This window comes from Pelodiscus sinensis, chromosome 8 (genome assembly GCF_052426305.1).
Source record: "Pelodiscus sinensis isolate ZL-2025 chromosome 8, ASM5242630v1, whole genome shotgun sequence".
Taxonomy (NCBI): Eukaryota; Metazoa; Chordata; order Testudines; family Trionychidae; genus Pelodiscus; species Pelodiscus sinensis.
The window spans coordinates 72215611-72240193 of NC_143059.1; the positions used below are offsets into that span (position 1 = coordinate 72215611).

The 24583-nt window shown below is 42.6% G+C and overlaps 1 protein-coding gene across 3 annotated transcripts in view; it reads left to right on the top strand.

The window, feature by feature from the left end:
• The window catches only part of SLF2 (SMC5/6 complex localization factor 2), a 52690-nt gene extending 34123 nt beyond the window's left edge, over positions 1–18567 (top strand). For all 3 annotated transcript variants that reach the window (XM_075935587.2, XM_075935589.2, XM_075935586.2), the window contains 6 exons: positions 2805–2892; positions 4480–4611; positions 6347–6424; positions 9515–9601; positions 10945–11013; positions 13194–18567. In XM_075935587.2, the coding sequence (XP_075791702.2) occupies positions 2805–2892; positions 4480–4611; positions 6347–6424; positions 9515–9601; positions 10945–11013; positions 13194–13229 (490 nt within the window). In that variant the 3' untranslated portion in view covers positions 13230–18567. The remainder of the gene's footprint in view (positions 1–2804; positions 2893–4479; positions 4612–6346; positions 6425–9514; positions 9602–10944; positions 11014–13193) is intronic.
• The last annotated feature ends 6016 nt before the right edge of the window (positions 18568–24583 follow it).

Sequence of the window (24583 nt, forward strand, 5' to 3'; positions counted from 1 at the left end):
AGATGGTGCTGCCGAGAAGCGTGGGAGGGGTACAGTGGATCACAAATCACATGAGTTATCAGTGTGGTGCAATCCCCTAAAAGTCTAATATTCTGGGGTGTATTAACAGGAGTCTTGTGTGCAAGACATGAATAGTAATTGCATCCCACAGTACTCCTCACTGGTGAGGCCACAGCTGAAAATACTGTGTCTGGCTTGAGGTGCCACACGTTAGCAAGATATGGAGAGATTAGAGGGGCCAGAGGAGAGCAACAGAAATAAGTTGGGAAAACACGATCTCTGAGGAAAGATTTAAAATAAACTGAGCACGTTTTAATCTTGAGAAAAGACGACTAAGGGGCACTGAATACATCTTCAGTATGTATTTATATTGTGCCCATCTATAAAAAGGGGGATAAGAACAACCCAGGGAACTACAGACCGGTCAGTTTAACGTCTGTCCCAGGGAAGATAATGGAGCAGGCTATTAAGGAAATCATATGCAAACACTTGGAAGGTAATAAAGTGATAGGGAATAGCCAGCATGGGTTTGTGAAGAACAAGTCATGCCAAACTAATCTGATAGCTTTCTTTGATAGGATAACGAGCCTTGTGGATAAGGGAGAAGCGGTGGATGTCATATACCTAGACTTTAGTAAGGCATTTGATACGGTCTCGCATGATAGTCTTATTGATAAACTAGGCAAATATAACTTAGATAGGGCCACGATAAGGTGGGTGCATAATTGGCTGGATAACCGTAGTCAGAGAGTTGTTGTTAACGGTGCTAAATCCTGCTGGAAAGGGATAACAAGTGGAGTTCCTCAAGGGTCTGTTTTGGGACCCGTACTGTTCAATATCTTCATCAATGATGTAGATATTGGGATAGAGAGTATGCTTATTAAGTTTGCAGATGACACCAAACTGGGTGGGGTTGCAACTTCTTTGGAGGATAGGGACATAATTCAAAATGACCTTAGCAAGTTAGAGAAATGGTCAGAGGTAAACAGGATGAGGTTTAATAAAGAGAAATGCAAAGTGCTCCACTTAGGAAGGAACAATCAGTTCCATACATACAAGATGGGAAGCGACTGTCTAGGAAGGAGCATGGCGGAATGGGACCTAGGGGTCATAGTGGACCACAAGTTGAATATGAGTCAACAGTGCGATGCTGTTGCAAAAAAAGCAAATATGATTCTAGGTTGTATCAACAGGTGTGTTGTAAGCAAAACTCGTGAAGTCATTCTGCCGCTCTACTCTGCACTAGTTAGGCCTCAGCTGGAGTACTGTGTCCAGTTCTGGGCGCCACATTTCAAGAAAGATGTGGAGAAATTGGAAAGGGTACAGAGAAGAGCGACAAGAATGCTTAAAGGTCTAGAGAACATGACCTATGAAGCCAGGCTTCATGAACTGGGCTTGTTTAGTTTGGAAAAAAGAAGATTAAGGGGGGACATGATAGCGGTTTTCAAATATCTAAAAGGGTGTCACAAGGAGGAAGGAGAAAATTTGTTCCTCTTGGTTTCTGAGGACAGGACAAGGAGTAATGGGCTTAAAGTGCAGCAGGGGAGGTTTAGATTGGACATTAGGAAAAAATTCCTAACTGTCAGGGTGGTCAAATATTGGAATAAATTGCCAAGGGAGGTGGTGGAATATCCCTCTCTGGAGATATTTAAGAACAGGTTAGATAGACATGTGTCAGGGATGGTGTAGAGGGAGCTTGGTCCTGCCTTGAGGGCGGGGTGCTGGACTCGATGACCTCTTGAGGTCCCTTCCAGTCCTATTATTCTATGATTCTATGTTGAGGACTGATTAATTGTTCTCACTGAATGCTGGAGGTGGAACAAGAAGTGTAATTGGCTTAATCTGCAGGAAGGGAGACCTAGGTTAAATTTTAGGGAAAAACATTAACTATAACATAGTTGAGTTCTTAAATAGGCTTCCATGGGAGGTGGTGGAACCCCATCATTACAGATTTTTTTAAAATGGGTTGAACAAATTAAGAATGGCCATACTGGGTCAGACCAAAGGTCCATCCGGCCCAGTATCCTGTCTGCCGACAGTGGCCAATACCAGATGCCCCCAAGGGAGGGAACACAACAGATAATCCTCACGTGATCCCTCCCCTTTGTGATTAGATCATACCACAAGCTCAGTTTTAGTACATAGGCTTAAGTACTTGGTCTTAATACACACTAGATCATTTTACAAGGACTTAACTACTTGAGATTTTCTCTCATTGGTTTTTCAGTCACCCTCATTTCTGAATTCTTTCTGGAAACAGTGTCAGTTTTTCCCTATTTTTATAGGAAATTGTAATCCTATTAAGTCTTGCTATATAAATATTGGAAACTAAACAAAAACATTGTTGTAGTAATTATTTTGAGACATTTATACAGTAATCTGATCTGTTTAACAGTGTTGCCATATTGCAAAGTGAACATCATTACAATCATGACGTGGTTTTTAGTGATTTAATTAAATTGAGTGAGATCTATCATGTTTTAAATGTCTTAGCCAGCCAGATATCCATAAACAGAAGCTGGCATAGCATTTCTGGAGCAAGAGGGATTGTGCCCTTCACTGCGGGCTTAGAAGGGAGCCTCTGAGCGGGTATCTACATGTGCATATGAGAGATTGCAGCAGGGAAACTACTTGGTTATTTTGGGACTTTTTATCCTTAGTGAAGCTGGAAGAACTGTAGTAGAGATGCAAAATAGCATATGCTAAAATCCTTTAGGGAAACCATATTTTGCCCCACATGCAATGTAAAAAGGGTTTAAATTTGAGATGTTCCTTTTTTTTAAGAAAAATGTCTTCTCTTTCAGACAAATGAGGCAGCACCTAAGCCTAACGATAATTTCAAAGCTTCTTAACAAAAAATATATCAGTTTACCTGATACCAGTGACCTGCAGGTACTGCATACATTTTGTTACAATTCTGTTTGTCTGTCTCTCTGTATATATCTGTATCTATAAACACACATATATACATACGCACACACATATACCTGCTGGGGGCTATGTTCCCTGCTCGTGACGCTCACCAGCCCTCCCCATCTCTAGGGGTAAGTAAGCACTGCATTCCCCTTGTCTGTCCCCCACCTCCCCCCTCGGCTTCCCGGGATGGGAGGGCCGCCCCAGCCACTGAGGGCCAGGGGCTGTGCCAGCCCTGGTGTCTCCATCCCTCCTCCCTCCCCCAGCTGCCAGAGGAGGGTGGGGCTGAGCCAGAGAGTGGTGGCAGCGGTTCCTTGTTGGGCTTGAGGCCTTGACTCTCCGGGACCCAGCGAGGAACTGCTGCTGCCTCCGGCCAGGCACTCCAGCCTCATTCTCTCCTCCCCCTTTCTCCCGCAAGATTAATGCGCCAGTGCTGGCCTCCTACAAGGGAGGGGGGAGAGGAGGAAACCCTGAGGCTCCAAGCTGGATCAGGTTTGCAGGGAGAGAGGAAGAGCTACGTATATGCTTCCCTGCAAGCTGGATCCAGCGCAGAGTCTCGGGGCTTTCTCCAATCCTCTCTCGGCCTGCAGGAAGCCAGCGCTGGCACTGTAATCTTGTGGGGAGGTGCCTGAGCCTGGAGTGCCAGGCAGGAAGTGGCCCGAGCACCTTGCCTGAACAGCCAGAGTGGCGGTTCCCCACTGAGTCCCAGAGCATTGGGGCCCCGAGTGCAGTGAGGGAGCTGGGGGCCAACGGGGAGGCCGGGGTGCCCTTTGAAGGAGGGACGGGGGGGCAACCTGGAGCCATCGCCGCCTCCTCTGGGGACTCTGCTAAGGCTAGCGGGAGGGGCGTCGCAGAGTGACGTGATGACAGAGGCAGATGTATATATCAGACACCCCTAGAGAGAGAGATGCTGTTTGCAAGGGTATATGCTGTTTGAAAGCGAAGGGTAACACGTATGTACGTGTGTGTGTGTGTGTGTGTGTGTGTGTATATGTGTGTCTCTCATTTTGGTTTTAGGGATTAAATGTGTTGAATTTACATCTTTGTCTTAACTCAGACTCCTGTTTGCTATGGTTTAGAAGCTCTTCGGGATGATAAATTATATTTCTAAAATCCTGGAAATCACTAATGGTGTATTTTCTTAAATGTAGCTCTTCAATTCCCTGACTTATTCCACAGTTGTTGTTGCTTTCTGCTATAATACGTGGGTTTTTTTAATATTAACGTCTTAAGATCCATTTTCATGGGGAAAAAAATGTTACCATGCCCTTTACAAGTTTCTTCTGCTTATTGCTGCTCATGGAAAAACCAGCCCTTGGTTACCAACATAGTGTTAGCTTACTGGTGGCAACATAGAAAGATTAATTTTAGTTAGTGAATAGAGTAAAATCACCTACAATATGAAATTCTCCTTAATTTAAAAGCCCTGTTTTAGATGATGTTTTCATCTCAGTGGACAAAATAATCACCCTCTTTTGGTAGTCTGTTATCTATACTGTATTGAACTTTGCAGTGCCAGTAAACTATATTAATTCCTTGAACATTTGTTTGTTGACTTTTATGTAGATGTCTCTTCTATATCAGTATCTGGTGCAGATGAAGCCTTCTGACATATTAAAGAAAATGATAGAGGAAAGGAAGAAGCAGCAGCAGGATGAGCTCAGTGGAGAGTGTGTTCATACAGAACTAGAGCAACAGGTATATGTTTAGGGCTAGTGGTTTGCATTTCTTCTACACATTAACTTTTGTAATTTAGAACAAAAGGGTTTTATTTTCGATTGATCTCCGTCTAAACTGCCATTTTCTTTCGAAAAAACCTGTTTTGAAGAAAACCGTGGCCACCATTATGCAAATGAAGCACAGGAAATTTAAATCCCAGCTTCATTTGCCGTATCGAAGTGTCTAATTTACATCCCTTTTCGGAGAAAAGGGCTGTAGTTTAGACACAGCCTTAGAGTTCAGTGCTTGAGGGGTTGTGTGTTTGGAATGCCTCGCAGACGTTTACTCTTAGTATTTTATATCCATACATTCAAGCTGAAATGTTTATTTTCTTTAAGTTACGGTTGTGCTTTTAGAGGCCGCAGCTGAGACTGATTTCATACCTTGCATGGAAAATATCTAGCCCACAATAAAGCACTTTATGCCTCAAAGATCTTACAGTCGATCTAGTACAGACAATGAGAAGTCCAGGTGCACCTTGCAGACTAACAGATTTATTTGGACAGAGGCTTTCGTGGGTCAAAACTACTTAGTCAGATGCCTGGGGACAATTTAACATTAATGCTGTATTAATTAATACGATATTAATGGAGAGTAGTCTTATCTAGAAGATGACTACAGTGCATTAATATTATTCTTTACGTGTATTGGAAGACTGGAGATTGCTGTAGGATGGCTTTGTCTGGAAGCCACATCCTTCAGGATCTTCATACAGGTTGAATCTCTCTAGTCCAGCACCCTCAGGAGCTGACTAGTGCCGAACCAGAGAATTTGCTGAATCTTGAGGTCGGTATTGTCTAGCAGCATTACCAACACTTGCACTGCTTACTGGGCTCTTAGGAGACATTTAGGGGTAAATTAGAGCTAAACAGCAGCACAGAACACTGAGAGCCAAGACAGGTGGCTGTAAACAAACTTTATGGGACAGCAGGAAACGTGGTCATACCCATAAGTGGACCCTGACTAACTTAAAATCATACTGGACGACAGACATTGCAGGACCACAGAGTGCCAGACTACAAAAGTTCAATCTAGGGATGTTAAATTTCAATTAATTAACTAATCAGAAGCACCCTCATGGAGCCTGGAGTCAGCAAGGGGACTCTCCACTGGCACGGCTCCATGCGGCATTCCAACTTTGAAATGTACAGGAGCCCCAGCGGGGACTCTTGTACATTTCAAAGTTGACCGCTGCTGCGCCCCAGGTCCCTCCCACAGAGCTGGAGGGAAAATGGCTTTTAAGCTAGCTCCCCCCCCAGTACCATCTCTTCTTCCTCCCCCGCTTGCTGCGTCTTTGTGATAAAGGCAGCAATGGGGGGTGGGAGGTGACTAGTTGACTAGTGTGTCGACTAGTCATTAGTCGCTTACATCCCTTATTCAATCTGTACATGCAGTGGGAGTAGATGAGAGGAAAAATATAGCTACTCATTTTATGCATACAGGTTTTTTTTAAGTTATGATGGAAATACAGAAGACCTTTTTCAGGTCATGTAGGAACCCATGTAAAATTGTTCCTAAATTGTATTTTCCAGTGCTTTTGTCTGGCTTCTTGAGTGCTTAAAATAAGGTATTGGAGTACTAAAATAAAATGATTCTGAAATCAATTATCGGTTGTGTTTCAGAGGAAGGGATCAGTACTCTAAATTTAACTAAGATTTAGGTTCATACTTAACACAATTAATGCTTTTAATATGACAACTTTTTTTTTTTTTAGGCTTACTATCTGACCTACATTCTTCTTCACTTAGTCAGCGAAGTTAGTTGTTTTGACATTGTGAATTCTAATCAAAGGGTAAGTAACTGGCTCAAGTGATTGGATACTTAGGATTTTGCTTTTTTTGTATATGAACACAGCTTAAATTTTGTTAATTATTAAAAGAAAACATTTCTTTCTTATGTAAGATCAGTGGAGCTGGCTGGAGAACAATTCTGTTTTGCAACAACTTTTGAGGCTTCAGAATTTGTGTGCATTCTAATGTGGAACAGAAACAGAACCTTTCAGAAACTTCCATAACATAGAATTGTTTGTCTGGTTGGATGAAAAAGGTTGGATTTTTGATTTTCAGGTGTGTAAGTGGCCTGACAGTTTACCTGGGCCTCAGAAACCTTTACACCAAACCCTTTTTGAAATCAATATATTTCAGCAAAAGTTTCAGCTGTGAAGCAGCATATTTCTGACAGATAAACATTTAGGGTGCGTCTGCACAGCAAATTGCGTATCTTATTTCGATTTAATTTTGAAATGTGCCAAATTTCAAAATAGCCTGTCTACATAGCACCAAATTTCAAAATAATGTGCTGTTTTGAGACATCCCTTAAGCCTCATGGAACGAGGGTTACCAGGATGCCGAAATAGCGCGCGCCCATAATTTCGAAATAATGGGTGGCTTGTGAAGACGCGGGGTACCTATTTCAGGATATCTCCAGTATCCCAAAAGAGCCATGCAGAGTAGACGTATCCTTAGGCAAAAATGTTTTGACCCACTCTAGATATTGCAAAGTACTTAAGAGTGGAGTGAAATGTGGGAGAGCAGCAACTACTGGCTAATATAGCAGCTATAACCTGCTCAGTAGCAACAGCTCTGTTTCGGCCTAGGACGTTAGAATCTTTTTATTGAGGGAATATTGACCAGGGCACATCAGTTGTCCCGTTCAGTAATTTGGTCTTTATTCCTTCCCATTTAATTGCTTGCTGTAAGGTAGCTGAACAGCTTTCACAGCTGTGGATCTTCCACATGGCTGCGAAACAAATCCGAAGATCATGTGACTCCCTCAAGGCCAAGTGTCTCTGCTCTAATCTATTTCTCATATTTTGTGTGACTTGAGTATTTGACTCCTTTCAAAAAGTGAAGAAAGATTCCTAGTAGCTTTATTAGGAAAACGTTAAACACTTGTATTGTGTGAACCTTTTTGTTTACAAATATTTCCTGGAAATTTGCTTTTTTTTAAAAAAAAAAAAAGTACTCGGATCCATTCCCCCAACCCTGCTGTTGGTGTTTTCAGTTAGACATCTCATTAATCTTTTCTCTGCCATATTGACTTTTTAAAATGAAAAGCAATACCTTTCTACTGTCTAGCCTATCGGAGAGGCAATGTATAAAGCCTACAGCACTTGCAGTTGTTTCAGCATTGGCTCTCTCCTAATTAGACACTACCCCCTATGTAGAATCGTATGGTATCTTTGTGATACTAGCATGTCCCTGAGCAGTGGTTCTTTACCGTGGCTCAACAGCAGTCCACAGAATGAAACCTTTTGGCAGTACGCACTGGGAAATCGAGGATGGAAGTCTCTGCTGAAGTGGTCCACAGTATGGAAAAACGGTCAGGGAAGTATTGCTGTGGAGAACAGGGTGTTGCCAGCCTGCTTCACTGCTGATTACCTTAAGCCAGAGGTTGAACTAGGAACTCTCTAGAAGTGAAAAGCCAGAGAGGAAAATCACTCTAAGAACATAAGAACGGCCATAGCGAGTCAGACCAAAGGTCCATCCAGCCCATTATCCTGTCTGCTGACAGTGGCCAATATCAGATGCCCCAGAGGGAGGGACCACAACAGGTAATCCTCAAGTGATCCCTCCCCTGTCACCCACCTCCAGAGAAACAGAGGCCAGGGACACCATTCCTACCCATCCTGGCTAATAGCCATTGATGGACCTCACCTCCATGAATCTGTCTAGCTCTTTTAAAGTCCTAGCCTTCACCACATCCTGTGGCAAGGAGTTCCACAGATTGACTGTGCATTGAGTGAAGAAAAACTTCCTTTTATTTGTTTAACCTGCTGCCTATTAACTTCCAAGTGGTGACCCCTAGTTCTTATATTGTGGGAATAAGTAAATAACTTTTCCTTATTCACTTTTTCCACACCAGTCATGATTTTATAGACCTCTGTCATATCCCCCCTTAATCTCCTCTCTTCTGTTTTTTCAAGACTTGTTTAAGAAGGAACCAATTCTGCAGTGAAACTTCTGTAATAGCTAACCTCCTCTACAGGTTGTACTTCCCTTAACTGGGACTCTGGTCCAGCAATATCTGTGGTCCGGCATGGACCATGGATATTCCTGGACCACAGAACCTAGGAAGAGGGAAGTCTGGTGGAGGGGGGTGCGTGTGCATTGCGTGTGCGCGTGCACACTGGCCTCACCTGCCAGGGAACTCCAGCCCCAGTGGCAGCCAGGGAGCTCTGGCCCAGGCCGCAGCACTCCTGCTCCAACAGTGGAGCCAACTGGTTGCCGAGTTCTGGCCATGGTGCTCCAGCCCCTGGCAATAGCAGGGCTGAGGCAGCAGCAGGGGCAGGCTGGAGCCCTAGTGGCAGCATGGCCACGAGGGGAGGGACCATCCCTGGTCTGGCGAATCCCCTCATTCAGGCCCTTAGGGTGCCAGACCAGCAAGGTTAAACCTGTAGTTTATATGTAAGCGAGAGGATGTTGCCAGAAGATTAATCATCATCTAGGAGAGTTGGCACAAGCCACTAATTCCTTCAGGAACTGCCCAGTGATTACCTGACCTGTCTGCTGAGAAATTATATGTTGACACTGAGAGTTTCAGTGTTTTCTGTGAAAATTTGATGAGTGTGACACCTTTGGTCTTATTACTTCTAGGACATTGGTGAGTCTCAAACTAGCAAGTCAGAATTAGTTTTCCATTGCATAATTCTGCTTTGTGAATGTAACTTTGAAACAAGTCATGACTAAATATTCTTTAAAATAGAAAAGTGGTGTTCTAATGGTGCCTAACAGCGGTGGCCTTATGGTTCTCTTATTGGTACTCCTGTGCCATCTAACTGTGTGTATTGGAGAACATGCTTCAAATTGTCTGGTTTTAGGATTTGGATAAAGTTTAATTTTGAAGTGATGAATTTAAACAGTTTTGAATTGTGTTTATGTAGAAGTGCTTACTGAGGCTGTGCGGTGCCTTAGAAAAACATGTGAAGTGTGATATTCGGGAGGACGCAAGGCTGTTTTATAGAACTAAGGTAACTGTATGTTTGTCTTTGAAATGTTTTCCATTGCCCTCTACCCCAATTCAGGAAGCTCTGAAAGTACTGAGGATTCCCTTTACAGTTTCCTTGCTGCCTTTATAAACATAGGTCCGCATAAGTCTCATTTGCTGTCAGAAGGCTATTCAGTGTGTAGAGTTAAGCACGGGCACAACTCGCTGCAAGATCAGGGCCACATTACAGCTCTCTTCTTTTTGGCCCAGGATATCTGGTTCTGCTGCTTTTACCTCCCTTGTGAAGTCAGTGATTGTGGGGAAGCACTGTGGGGCGAAAGGGACTGTCCAGATTGCACTTAGGAAGAAAGATATAGCGGACTGGGGAAATAATCTGAATCTTTTGCGTAGTGGTCCATAGCTTTTATTTGACTTAATAAGTAATTTAAATACTTAGTTAATTAAGCTACCCACAAAAAAGATGATGCAGAATTAAGCCCAGTTCACCTATTTACTTACAAGGGACTCAAGTTTAAGTACTTTCATGTGCTTTAGTAGGAAAGATGTCAGAGCAGATGGATGGTGTGGTAGTCCTTACTTTGTTCAGTTAAGTCAAACCTTGATGTGTTATGTTTTATAGCAGCTTAGAGAATTCACTAAATTCCTACCCTTCAAAAAGCCTCTTTAGTGACATTTGATTCTATAGAGGTGTCATTTGGTGCAGTTCATACTACAGCTCCACTTGAACTATATTTCAAGTTTTATGTGCATCCTCCCTGCCATACGTACCTTGTGTGCTTCTTTCTCATACTCTTGAGGTGGGAGGGGGTTGTTCTTGTTTGACTGCTTTGTCCCACCAGTTGTACGTGTTGCTGTACAGTAGCTCCCTGATCGTACCATTGTGTTGAGTGCTTTACAAGCAGAGCAAGAATTTTAAGTAGAGCAGAAATGTAACTGCATATTCAAGATTGGTATCCATGAAGTATGGCCTTGTATACAAGGAACTCCTTTTAGAGACTGAGTGCTGCTGCTTAATGGGCCAGAAGAATTAATTTGCAAGAAAATCAATCCAGTTGCAAACTGCAAGACTTGCATTTTACACCCTGCTAACTTAAAAAGTGTGAGACCGGTGTCTTTAGGCAAACGCCTTCTCACTGAATTCTAGGACTGATATTACCTATGTGTTAAATTTGAGATAATCAAATTAATCTTGTTTGCACATTCTAGTATTTGCATAGGGAGTGTAAGCATTAGAATAAGAGCTCAAATGCCATCACCCCAAAGCCATGCTGTATCACAGCTTTAAAAGGAGTTTTCAGGCATTCTCACGATAAAGCTCATGTTTGGTTTTATTCTGTGAAATAATTCATTTGTTTCTGTTTGTAGGTAAAAGACTTAGTTGCTAGGATATATGGCAAATGGCAGGAAATGATTCAAAATTCTCGGCCTACTCAGGTACTGTTAAACCAGTCTTTCTTATTGCTAAGTGTGTTTTACTATTTCTGTGTGTTCTTTGAAAGTATAATATAACAGTTTTTAAAAGCAATTTCTGCTTAGTAAATGAGACCATAGTAAAATACACTGTGCTGCTATAGTCCTAGGCTGAAATCCTGCCCAAGACTTGCATAGGATTTCAAACTTCTTTTTAACAGTTGGCTTGAGTGACTATGTAGCACTTTAAAGACTAACAAGATGGTTTAATAGGTGATGAGCTTTTGTGGGCCAGACCAGTTTCCTCAGATCATATTCTGGAAGAGAATTGACATGACCATATTCCAAAGGAATACAGGCAGCCCCCGGGTTACGTACAAGATAGGGACTGTAGGTTTGTTCTTAAGTTGAATTTGTATGTAAGTCAGAACTGGTACATATTGTTGGGGAAATTCTAGCCAAACATTTCTCCAGAGCTCAGTTTTATTCTCCCACACCTCACTTCCCTCAGTCCTTTATTCTCAAGATGAGATGTCTGCTGAGAAAAGCCGCTCTGCGTCTCCCTGGTCTGCTGGGGGAGGGGCGCTAGCTTCACGTCTCCCTGGTCTGCTGGAGGGAAGCAGCTAGTGCGGGGTTGCCTCACCCCGTTTGTAAGTAGGGATCCGATGTAAGTCGGATCCATGTAACCCGGGGACAGCCTGTACAATGAAAAAAATGAACGCATTATTAAACTGACATCAGATTTAGTACAGAAGACAGGACTATGCAGCACTTTAAAGACTAACAAGATGGTTTATTAGGTGATGAGCTCATCACCTAATAAACCATCTTGTTAGTCTTTAAAGTGCTGCATAGTCCTGTCTTTTGTTTTAGCACGACCAGACTAACAAGGCTACATCTCTATTATTTTAGTACAGAAGGTGGGGTGAGGAGGAAGGAGGGAGGGAACAGCTATTCGAGTCAATGAATGGCTAATCGGGGTGATAAGTGGGAAGCTATCCTTGTAATGGTTAAGGTAATTAGCATCTTTAAGGCCCTTTCGTAAAGCGTAAATTTAAGCATGAAAGAAAGTTCAGAAGTTTCCCTCTGTAATCTGGTGTTAAAAGTCTCTTTGAAGTAAGATACATGTAGTAAGGTCGTTAATACTATGTCTAGGTAGGCTGATATGAAAAGCAATTGGTTTTTCCTTGTGAAGATGTCTGGGCATTAATTCTTTGGCGAAATGTCTGAGAAGAAGGACGCTGTTGGCACATGATGGCATAAATTATATTTCTGAATGAACAGGAATAGGTGTTCTTGATCATATAACTGACATAGTTAGGTCCAGTGAAGGTGTCACGAGGGTAAATATGTGGACAAAGTTGGCAATGGGGTTTGTTGCAAAGGAAAGTTCCAGGGTTGGTATTAATGTGGTATGTCCTGTGGTTGTTGGTAAGAATCTTCCTGAGGTTAGATTCTACTACTAAGTAAACTATGGTATACTGTGATTGCACTTTATAAATGGCATGCCTTCAGGATATGTAAGTGATTTTCTGGGGGATGTACAAATATCCATGTTGGCTATCCAAGATTTAGGGATATTTATAGCAATCTTTTTAGGTTTTGTATCTCAGAAGGATACCATGGAGTTGAGTATCTAATTACTATTTAAATACTAACCAGGGATATAAAAAAAGAAATCTTAAAAAGAAATTTCATTTAGCTTATCCCAGTAATTTGAGACCAGCTTCTTGTACTGAGTTTTAAGCCCATTATAAACACTTGCATCTATTTGAAATAATTCTTGAATAATTAAACATTGGCATCTTTAGCTATTGATAGCTCTTGCCATCTTGCTATAAAGTTGACACAGTTTGTAACCGTGGTAAAATGAATGGGATCCTTACGTGTGAGAGAATACCATAAAAGGAAAGGAACCAGAGGGTGATACACTGCTGTAAAAGCTTCCTACGACTCAGTTTGTGAAAATTGCTGCTGATGCAATTCTCAAATTGTTGATTAAATTAGGTATATGTTTGGTTGTTGCCTAGGAAACTTGCTTTTCCATAGTAGGTTTATTGTTTTTTGAAGATTATATGGATTTACCGGTGTAGTTGCTATACAGTAGCTCAAGCTAAACTACTTGTCTACTCACTTTATTACTCCCTCAAAAATAATTTTGTGTGTTTCTGATTTTTTTCCTGTTCTTTTTTTCTTCTTTTAAGGGGAAGCTGCATGACTTCTGGGAGCCAGACTTGTGAAACATAAGCCAGGTCTGAGGGAAAAAAACAAAGAAATAAATTAAACAAGAACCTCTTTTGCAACCAAGGAAGACTTCCCAAGAGAATTGAAACACTAGCCTGGCCAAAGAAAAGACAAAATCAACCACTTGAATCAAAACTTCAGCTTGGTGAAGGCAACTAGAAAAAACAATTGATTTTTTTAAAATTCCTTTGATAGATGAGACACAATAGCATTCCTGAAAAATTTTGTATATGTATGTGTAAGATTAAAAAGCTTCACTATGTTTCTGGATTGGCCACTAGTGTTAGATCCTGTTGATGGCTGAGAAACCATTTTCTCATTTCCCTTCCCTAGCTAATCACTACACTGTAAAATTATGTGAATACTCATAATTCTCCGGTTCCGTTGCCCAGATGCGTCCATGGATATTGCTGTTGCACAGCTATGTAGATGAACAGTTCTGTAAACTGAGAATTGCATGTGTGTGAAGTAGGGCATGGTGGCCCCCCAGTATAATGGATGGGGGCTGCAGTGTAAATAGTTGTCCAGGCAGATTGATGGTTGAACTTTACTTTGCTACATGGCTGTGCCACACCAGTAAACAAAGGAGAATTTAAGAGGTCATTAGTGATGTATTAGGGTTCTAGTGTAAACTTAATTTTCCTCCTTTGTGCTTTAGCAAGTCTGTTTAGTTTATATATAGTGACAGTATGCAGAAAATTAATCTGTATGTAAAGCAATATTACAAGGAGAAATCTTGCTTGCCATCACAGTATCCAAAACACAAATTTCACCTGTTTATGTGCGTAGTCTGACTTCAGCACCTTTCTGTGAGTGACCAAAATATCAACTTTAAAATATCAGTTTGAAATATTGGCTGAGATTTGGAAAAATGAGAACTTGTTTGACTTTGCCAACATCCAAGTGGCTGTGAAAGTTGTGTCAAACTTGTCCGAAATAATGTGCACTAAATTTTGCCCTGAGAGGTGTGTTCAGAATCCCCGTTGACATCATTGAGCTGTGTGTAATATTGTACGGACAAAATACCTCTTTGTTTTGTGAGCAAATGTTGGTATTACTACTTATATTGTGCTTAGCATTCCTCTTCATCTACGCAATATATGTGCTTAGTTGTATAGGTGAAGTATTAGGTAGAAACCTCAACAAAGAATCTTTTGCTAATTAACACTTGTTATGTTTCCAAGGCCCTGCAGTTCAGACTACAGGAGCATAGACTGCAGTCTGCATATGCTGTACCTGCCCCATTTGGATGCTGCCAAGGCAAATTAAAAGGTGTACCTAATTCATACGAATGTAGTCCTTTTAAAAACAGAACTATGTATTAATGCCAAGTAAATACCTTTTAGTTCATGCACGCAGGGTCTGTGTGGGTAAGTTATAGCATAGCATGCCACACCCCTTTCTTTGGTTTTCAAGTATTAATCACACTAACAGTTGATTGGCATTCTAAAATTCATATTACAAACTCTTTCCCAGACAAAACAGGCAAAAAAGACTCAAGTTTAAGAAAAGCTCCCACATGCGTGGATATATTCTGTAGAAGAAACTAATGGAGAATTGTGTAGTAACCTATGATGAAGATAAAAATATCCTTGCCTGATTTTATTTGCTTTTGACACTCGCTGTATAATTGCTTTTAAGTGATTGTTTCTCGTCCTCCATTTCAAGTGTTAGTGTGTGAATTTATTAATAAAGCTGAAAGCCACTGTTCCTTGGTGCCTTTCACAAAGTGAAACCGATCTGCATATGTTAGAATAAGGTCGTGCTGATGGCATTAGTAAAAACAAACTAAAAAATTTAACGTCACCAGAATTTGGCGAAATCTACCTCAAGGGTATTTGTTTGTTTGGTGTTAGAACTATTTAAGACTGAACATTACAGTGGTAATATAGGGTAGGGGGCTGTTCTTTCGACACTTTGTCCTATATAAATACTTCCCTTAGTGTCAGATTGTTGTTCTTTGAATATTGTTGTACATAATTTTATTAATGTTTGTATTCCCACATTGTGTAAAGTTTAAAATATGAAATATATTGTTTTTTACTTACTGTAATTAATGTGTATATATTTTCTTACAATGTAAAGGTGAGGCTACCCGTCTTGTACATTTTTGAGGAATGGTAGATGGGGATTTTGGATGACCAGTCTCTTTTGTATTCCAGTTCAAAACCCACTTAAACTGCCAATTTTTTTTTTTTTTCAAATTAAATAGCCACTTTGATATTTGCTTTTTTATTTAATAGTTCCAATGGAAAATAAAGCTAGAATTGTTTTTAATTAAATATCTCGGCACATAAAACAGGCAGTTGTGCATATATCAATTTAACTTTGTGAAAAATAGTTGCACGTCAAACTTCTGTCTTACTGCAATGCCTTACCCAAGTAACAGCACATGTACTACTGCACTTTTTTTCATTAATTCCTTTTGTCTTTTTTTGTAAAACCTGACATCTTTCCTTTCACTTCTGATGCGTACACAGTCTCTTGCAGCTCTTCTGCATTTGATGGAACAAGTTTCCCAGCCAATGAGGGTTGGACAGCAATTCTGTGGGAACCATCAGTGATGGCTTTGCTTCTGTGTTGAGCAAAGGATTCCTTCCATCCCCTGTTAACTCTCCGGAGCTGAATGCTACCTCCAGTACTTCTGGCTGTTGCTAGCCTTGTGTTTTGCTACAGTCACCCGCCTCTTCCCCATAATTCTCAGGCTCATCTGGGGAAAGGCTAATTGCACAATTCATGTCACACAGCTTCTGCTGTCTTCAAATGAGCACTTTGCACTGAGGCTTATCTTTCAAAATTATGCTAGCTGCACCGAGAGCCACTTTATCTCATTCTGTGAGTAATTAGGTACACTTTTTGCTACAATACCATAGACAGGATATTAAAGGATAACTGCACAATATACATTCATGCTTCTACATAACAAATGCAGTTTACTGTCAGTGTCCTTGATTTACCAAACTAGAGCAATACAACTTAATGTTTTTAAATTAAGAAAAGCTGATAGCACAGTGGTAACACACATTTGTACTTGCTGTCTCATCCCTACTACTTTCCTTTGGTCTCAGGTATGCGAGATGGGCTTTTCAGCAGTGCCTAAATGGTTTGCGTTCACATCCCATTGGAAAGTCAAAAGTCAGTAAGGACTTGCTTATAAACCTCATAACTGGTGACCGTTGTGAGAACTTTTTGAAGCCTATTGAAAGGAATTGCAGCTGGATCGTTGGACTTAGTAGATGGGAGGTGAATAGAACAGCAGGGACCCATGACGTGCGCCTAACTTGTTGGTTGCGTATCTGACAAGATCAGTACAATAGATGGGTTGTGGAAGTAAAAATGTTTTTAACAGAATGCTTTTATATTAATGGGTAGTGCAATTTTAGCCATTCATGTTCTATACGCTTGTAATGTGGAACTAATGTATCTAGATCGTTATGTTCTGTGTAGGTTCTAATTCCGTGCTGGTCACTGTGGTATCTGAATGCTTTCAGTCCTGCACTAAGCAATGTGACTACAACTGCAAGCTGTGGTTTGGTGTCTCCCTCGTCTTGCAAGGACAGAGCTCTGTATGCAGTGGAATGCTTTTGTTAGATAGGGGCTTTGAAGTGTGCATGCTGCTCCGTCAGAAGGCAGCTCCAGTTGGGTCTTGACTGTAAGTAGGAAGGTGGTGGTGAAGTTCAGGATGGTCCTTAGTTGTGTGAGTTGATTCCAGTCTTAGACTAGCCCTGCTGCACAGAGGACCTTTTTCCTTCTGGCAGAAAATTCTGTTGTACTAGAGGAATAGAGCTCTTTGCCACAGTCGGTTAGCCTTCTCAAATAATCAACTGGGCACACTGGTCCCAGGCTACTGAACACCTTGAAGAGGACGGAGACCTTGACTGTGGCATAGTGTTCTACGGGAAGTCAGTGTGGAGAACGGAGGCTGGTCTTGATGAGATTGCGCTAGCCCATGATGCTGAGGTGTGATGCGGCAGTGCTCTGTATTAGCTGGGGTTTCCTAAGAACTCAGGGCTTCGTGCCCTGGGGAATTGCATTGCTGCAGTGCAGAGAGAAGGTGACAGTAGCACATATAACCGAGGGCCCTGTCGCTGTCTGCCGAGATGCGCATCTCCTAGACAATAAATTTATATGGTTCCCTGTGTCTGCCAAGTAGTTAAAAATAGAAATAACAACAGTCTCCCATCTTTGCCAGGCTAGAAGTGAGCTTGGTTAGTTTATAAATCATTTCTCCTCTTCTTGAGAAGGATTTCGGCAGTGGGAGGTCTGTGTGCAGGATCTAAATGCAAAACTCTTCCTCTGATTTCAAGGAGCCAATTTCTAGCATTACTCTTATTTCTCCCTGATGTGAGTGTCACGGTCTAAGCCTCGCTCCGGAGACTCTTCTGCCTCCAGCACTCATGAGTCTTTTGTTTGCAACTTGATCTTTCAGTGAGATGTAGCAATTGTGGGAGATTCTGGGAATAGCGGCCTCTCAGGAAGCCAGGGCTAATCCCCTGCAGGATTTCAAGGACTGCTTGACCAGAAATCCCTTTCTGTGGGGAACAAGTGTAGAGAGCGGAGCATAGGGGTGATTATTCAGTGAGCTGTGTTGCTGAGCAGATGGGTACCTGTGTGTTGCATCACATAGGAGCGTTCTTAGCCAACATTTTCAATCAAGCCTGGAGGTTATTGTGACCAGATGTGTGCCCAATGTAATGGGATATAAATCATCTGGTTGAGGATAAATACAAGGAGGCATGTTCTGCCACCATGGCTGTTGGAGCCCCCAGGAGTTCTTGAGATAGTGGAAAAATCTAAAGTCAGGTGCCCCTGAAAAGGGATGTCCTAGCCTGAAGCTTTACCGACGGATCTGGGATAGAGGACTTTTATTAATTTCTTGGTTTAGCTTGCTTTGAAAGGAAAGACGCTTGTGCTCTTGGATTGATGGCGGGCATTCCGGCTACTCATCTGTATTCACACCGGGTATAGGGTGGCAAAACAGAGCTAGGTAGCAGATGTTTTGAGTAGTTAGGCATTTTGGGGGCGGGTAGGGGAAACAGGTTAGCAAGCACTGATTTTTGTCACCTCCCCCGGTATTATTTAAACTGCAGGTTTAATAAAAGCCATATTGCTTGTGTTACAGCTGTGAGCTTTTCACAGAGGGCACGGTTCACAATGGTCTTTCTGCAGCTATCTTGGTCTGTGCGCTGCAAGAACAATGTAATCCATATGCTTTGTCCTACGCAAGCAGTGGGGAAGAAAATGTCACGGCTTTATTTTACATGACTTTATACGATATTTTGTTTTGTACCTTTCTTTGAATGTTCAGTTTGGTTTATTAAACTTGTTTCAATATTTTGGGCTTTGGTGTTAAGTTTTCTATAATCGTTGTGTACTATGATGTTTCATTCCAGTTGACTTTCATACCCCAGGCGTGTTCTGCTTCTGGTTTTCTCTACCACATGGCCTCCCTGCTTGCTGAGAACTGCTTGGATCTGATTCACATCAGATTATTTAGCAAGAGCAGGAAAGGCAGGCCCTCTTGAGAGTCTTCATTTGAGTCAAAACTACTTGTAGGTTAGAAATGGCCATCGTGATCGTCTGACCTCAGCGGTGCAGGCCATGGAACCTCGCCATCCTCTCCTGTAGTAGACCCCTAACCTCTGGCTGAGTTGCTGTTGCCCTCCAGTGGATTTACAGGCTTCAGGTTATAGAAAGTCTACCATTTGCACTAGTTAAACCTGAATCCTAGAACCATAGAGCTGAAAGAGACCTTAGGAGGTCGTCAAGTCCAGCCCAGCCCCCTGCTCTAGGCAGGACCAATCCCAACTAGATCAACCCAGCCAGGGCTTTGTCAAGCCGAGACTTAAACACCTCTAGGGATGGAGACTCCACTACTTCCCTAGGGAACCCATCCCAGGGCTTCACCACTCTCCTGGTGAAATAATTTTTCCTAATATCCAACCTGGACCTCTTCCGCCACAATTTGAGACCATTGCTCCTTGTTCTGCCATCTGTCACTACTGAGAACAGTCTCTCTCCAGCCTCTTTGGAACCTCCCTTCAGGAAGTTGAAGGCTGCTCTCAAATCCCCCCTCACTCTTCACTTCTGCAGACGAAACAGACCCAACTCCCTCAGCCTCTCCTCATAGGTCCTACAAGTGACCTGGGCCCTTTTCTGCAGAGGAAGGCCAAGGAAAAAAATCCTCCAGGTTCTCTGCTAATCGGATCTGGGCAAAAATTCCTTCCTGACCCCAAATATTGTGATTTGTTAGATCCTGAGCGTGTGGACAAGACTCACCAACCAGCACTTGGGAAAGAATTCTCTGGAGCAACTCAGCCCCTCCCATTGCTAGCCATTGGAGAGAGTGGCTGCTTCCCTCTTCAGAAGAAGACGACGTACTTGCCCCATCCTGCATCCCTTCCCCTTTATTGGCTGTGGTGACTTCACTAGTCGTCCAGTCACTATGTGTGCGTGCTGAAGCAAAGTAGAGACTGAGCAGTTCTGCTTTGCTACCTTCTGTTACCAGCTCCCCTTCTTCACAGAGCACCGGACCCACGCTGTCCGTGATCTTTCCTTTTGGTCTGGCACATTAGAAGAACACCGTCCTGTTGTCTCTAACATTTCTTGCCGGCAGTAGCTCGTTCTACACACACATGAACCCCCTGAACAATGTTTTCGGAAACTACCTACAATGGTTCCAAGATCTTTCTGGAGTGGTACCTGCAAAATTAAATGAGTATGTATAGTTGGCGTTTTTAACCTTTGCATAACTTTGCACTTACCAATGTTGAATTTCGTTTGCCGTTTTCTTGCCCAGTCACCCAGTTCAGTGAGATGCCGGTGTAATTCTTTGCTGTCACCTGCGGACTTAACTATCCTGGGTAGTTTTATATTGTCTGCAAATTTTGCCACTTCAACATTCTCCCCTTTTTCCACATCATTTACAAATATGCTGAACAGCTTTGGTCCCAATACAGCCCCCTGAGGGACACGCTTTACCTCTCGCCTGTCTGAAAACTGACCATTCAGTCCTACTCTTTGTTTCCTGTCTCAACCAGTTCTTGGTCCGTGAGCAGATTTTCCCTTTTATCCCAGGACAGCTTAGGTACTGAAGTTAGACTTTCCAGCCTGTAAGTGCCTAATTTAAAAATCAGCATTATATTTGTTACACTCCAGTCATCTTGTACAGATGCTGATTTAAGTGAAAGGTTACATACCCCAGTTAGAAGCTACAATTTCATATCCGAGTCCTTTCAGAACTCCGACAAATATCACCTGCTCCTGGAGACTTTTTACCATTTAACATCAATTTGTTCCAAAACCCCATCTATTGACCACCTCCATTTGGGGCTGTTCTTCAGATTTGTTGCCTAAGCCCTCTTCCCCCATATCCTCTTCTTTGAAGACTGAAACACAGAATTAATTTAGCTTCTCAGCAATGGCCTTGTCTTTCTTTTTAGCACCTCGAGCATCTAGCGGATTACTTGGCAGGCTTCCTACTTCTGCTGTACTTTTTGGGGGTTGCTGTGATTGAGAGCTGCTGCATGTGCACCTGTTTCCAAATCGGCTCATCATTGAATGTGACTAATCCACGATGGTGCCATCAGTTGTCATGTTAAAGAACAGCCTAGTAAGTGACTCTTTAACCACAAGCAGATTGCTGGTTGTTCTTAACTGAAGTGACTTAAGTGCCTGCTTAACATGGAGATAAAACACAACAATCTGCAGTCTAGGGATTTCAAAGTTTCTTCCCCTTTTTCATAAATATAACCTTTGGGAGGGACGTTCAAATTCTAGCAAGTCTAAAGTCTGTTTATTGCTGGATCATGTGGTTGTGGGGCACATATTCCCAAACAGGCCCTCTCAGGCAGATCACCATCGAAACGGGGCTAGCGAAGGGCATGTCTACACTTAAAACACTGCACCGGTGCAGCTGTAGCACTTGCATGAAGACGCTAAAGCGACTCTTGGCATATTTAGTTCACCTCCCCGGGGGTGGATGTAACTACATCATGCAAGGGTGTGGATTTTTCACATCCCTGAGCAATGTAGTTCTGCCAACGTAGCTCTGTCGAAGAGACCAGACTTAAGTCTGGGGCTCATTCAGTCCTTGGCCTCTGCTGAAAGTAGATCTAGACTACAGGGATTTTTCCAAAAAAGTGGCCTTTTTTGGAAAAAACTTTACCTGCGTCTAGACTGCTGCCACGTTCTTTCGAAAGTAAATAGAAAGAATGCAGCAGTTTTTTTCGACCACCGAAAACCTCGTTTTACGAGGAAGAATGCCTTTTTTTCAAAAGAGTGTCTAGACTGCCTGGCTACATCTAGACTGGCATGAATTTCCTGAAATGCTTTTAACTGAAAAGCTTTCCGTTAAAAGCATTTTCGGAAAAGAGCGTCTAGATTGGCACGGACGCTTTTCCGCAAAAGCATTTTTTGCGGAAAAGCGGCTGTGGCCAATCTAGACGCGCTTTTGCGCAAAAAAAGCCCCGATCGCCATTTTCGCGATAGGGGCTTTTTTGCGCAAAACAAATCTCAGCTGTCTACACTGGCCCTTTTTGCGCAAAAGCTTTGTGCAAAAGGGACTTTTGCCCAAACGGGAACAGCATAGTATTTCCGCAAAAAGCACTGATTTCTTACAGTAGGAAGTCAGTGCTTTTGCAGAAATTCAAGCAGCCAGTGTAGACAGCTGGCAAGTTATTCCGGAAAAGCGGCTGATTTTCCGGAAAAACTGGCCAGTCTAGACACAGCCTCTGGGTGCTCTCTTTTGAACAAGCGGCTTGCTTTTTTAAAAGTACTGGTTGTAGTCTAGACACTCTTTTTCGAAAGAGGCTTTTTCGAAAACCTCTTTCGAAAAAGGTGTATAGTTTAGATGTAGCCCCAGGAAGGGGCCTGACTGGAGTCAGTGGTGGGGGTGTGAGCGCACACCCAGTAGGAACACAGGAGGGGAAGGCTGATCACCCCGTTGCCAAAGCGAGCTGGAAGGATCCATAGACGTTACCGCTCTAGAATGAACCTGCCTGTGGGGCCGAGCAATGAAGGGGCTTTCCCAAAGTCACCCAGCATGGCAGTGGCAGAGCAGGAAGTACACCACTGGACTACCCAGGATCCAAACCCTGCTTTCCTTCCTCTAGACTGGCATACCTTCCGCAGCCAGGCATATTGTAGGTCATCTTTCTTCAGGCTCTCCTGCCACGCTGCCACAATTAGGCTGCGTCTAGACTGGCAAGTTTTTCCGCTAAAGCAGCTGCTTTTGCGTAAAACCTTGCCAGCTGTCTACACTGGCCGCTTGAATTTGCACAAGAGCACTGACGATATAATGTATGATCGTCCGTGTTCTTGTGCAAATAGAATGACACTCTCGTTCGGGGGGGAAAAAGCCCTCTTGCGCAAATGCTTTTGTGCAAGAGGGCCAGTGTAGACAGCTGAGAACCGTTTTGCGCAAAAAAGCCCTGGTGGCGAAAATGGAGATCGGGGCTTTCTTGCGCAAAACTGCGTCTAGATTGACACGGACGCTTTTCCACAAAAAGTGCTTTTGCGCAAAAGCGTCCGAGCCAATCTAGACGCTCTTTTCCGCAAATGCTTTTAACGGAAAAACTTTTCCGTTAAAAGCATTTGCAGAAAATCATGCCAGTCTAGCTGTAGCCTTAGAGTGGGGACCAATTTCCAACATTGAGAATTTTTTTTAATTGATTTATTTTGGAACTGTTGAAAAATCCTTCACCCCATGACGATAATTTTAAAATGACCCTAAAATCCAAAAGGAAGGATTCTCGCTCCACATAGGTTATTTACTCCTCCCCATAACACAAGAATGAGGGGAGGGGGGAGTCACCAAATGAAATTAATAAGAAGCAGGTTTTAAACAAACAAAAGGAAGTTTTTCTTCACTCAGCACACAGGCCACCTGTGGAACTCCTTGCCAGAGGGTGTGGTGAAGTCCAAGACCATACCAGGGTTAAAAAAGAACTGGATAAATTCATGGAGGTTTGGTCCATCAATGGCTATTGGCCAGGATGAGTAGGAATGGTGTCCCTAACCTCTGTCTGTCAGAGGCTAGGAATGGGGAACGGGCAAGATCACTTGATGATTCCCTGTTTTGTTCACTCTCTCTGAGGGCACCTGGCCTATGTCTACACTACCTCTTGAGTCAATGCAAATGAAGCGCTCATTAGCAACTTCTCATGCTTCATTTCTCTAATCCCTTCTGATGCTTTTTGCGCTAGAGGTTTTTGCGTAAAAACTAACAGTGTAGACGGATCCGTTTTGCGCCAAAAAACCCTTTTGCACAAGATTCCTATGCCTCAATCAAGGCGGTATGTAGATCTTGCGCAACCTCCTCCCTTTTGCGCAAAACGGACCCGTCTGCACTGCTTGTTTTTGTGCAAAAAGCCTTGGGCAGAGATTATGCAAATGAAGCATGAGAAGTTGCTAATGAGCACTTCATTAACACACTCTGCTGGCAAAAGAGGCAGTGTAGTTGTAGCCCTGGTGTTGGCCACTGTCGGCAGACAGAACACTGGGCTAACTGGGCATCAGGTCTGACCCAGTATGGCCGTTCTTATGAATGAGATTTAGACCATCTGCCTTTCCTATTTTTAATTGCACCAGGAGCAGCAGCATTTGCAAACCACTAAGCCTGTGTGTTACACGTTTCCTTTTCAAGAAAAAATTGCTAATGCCATTAAATACAGTTTAAACCAGCCTTCTAGCAGTCAGAATTTGCCCTGTCATTTTTAATTTCCTCTGCATTTGTTGGCCTATACCCCCTTACTCTCCTAGCAATCCGTCCATGATAAGATTTTCCTTATCCCATATGGGAACAGAAGCTCCCTGGTTTAAAAATAAAAAAGGGACTACATGTAATTTTGCTACATCTTTCAGGGAAAGAGATTGTGTAACACAGTCAAAGGAAGATCCAGGAAACCCAATGTTTCTTGGAGGGTAGCTTTTTTTTTTTTCCTCTATATGAGAACCTCGGGAGTAAATAGTTGGAATATTTTTCAGCTGTTACATGAATTGAGCTTTGCTTCCAATAATCTCAAAGCAGGTATTATCGGAACAGATGAAATTAGTGAGCAATTTTTATCGCCAGCTTTTTGGAACTTTCTTTAGACGGAGGAGGTGCAAATCTATTGCTGGCGAAGCTGCGACATCGGTAGCTCTAGAAATGGACGTGCTCTCTCGGCAGAAGTACTTAACGTGGGTGACGATTCCACATATTGCCCAGACTGCGGGGTACTCGGACCTCAGCGCTTCAGGAGCCAAATTAGCAATCAGCATCGCCCCAAAGAGCCACAGGCCGGTGAATTCACTGCTACGTTTATTAGATATTTTATTCTCGCTGCAAAATGACCGAGTAAGTATTATT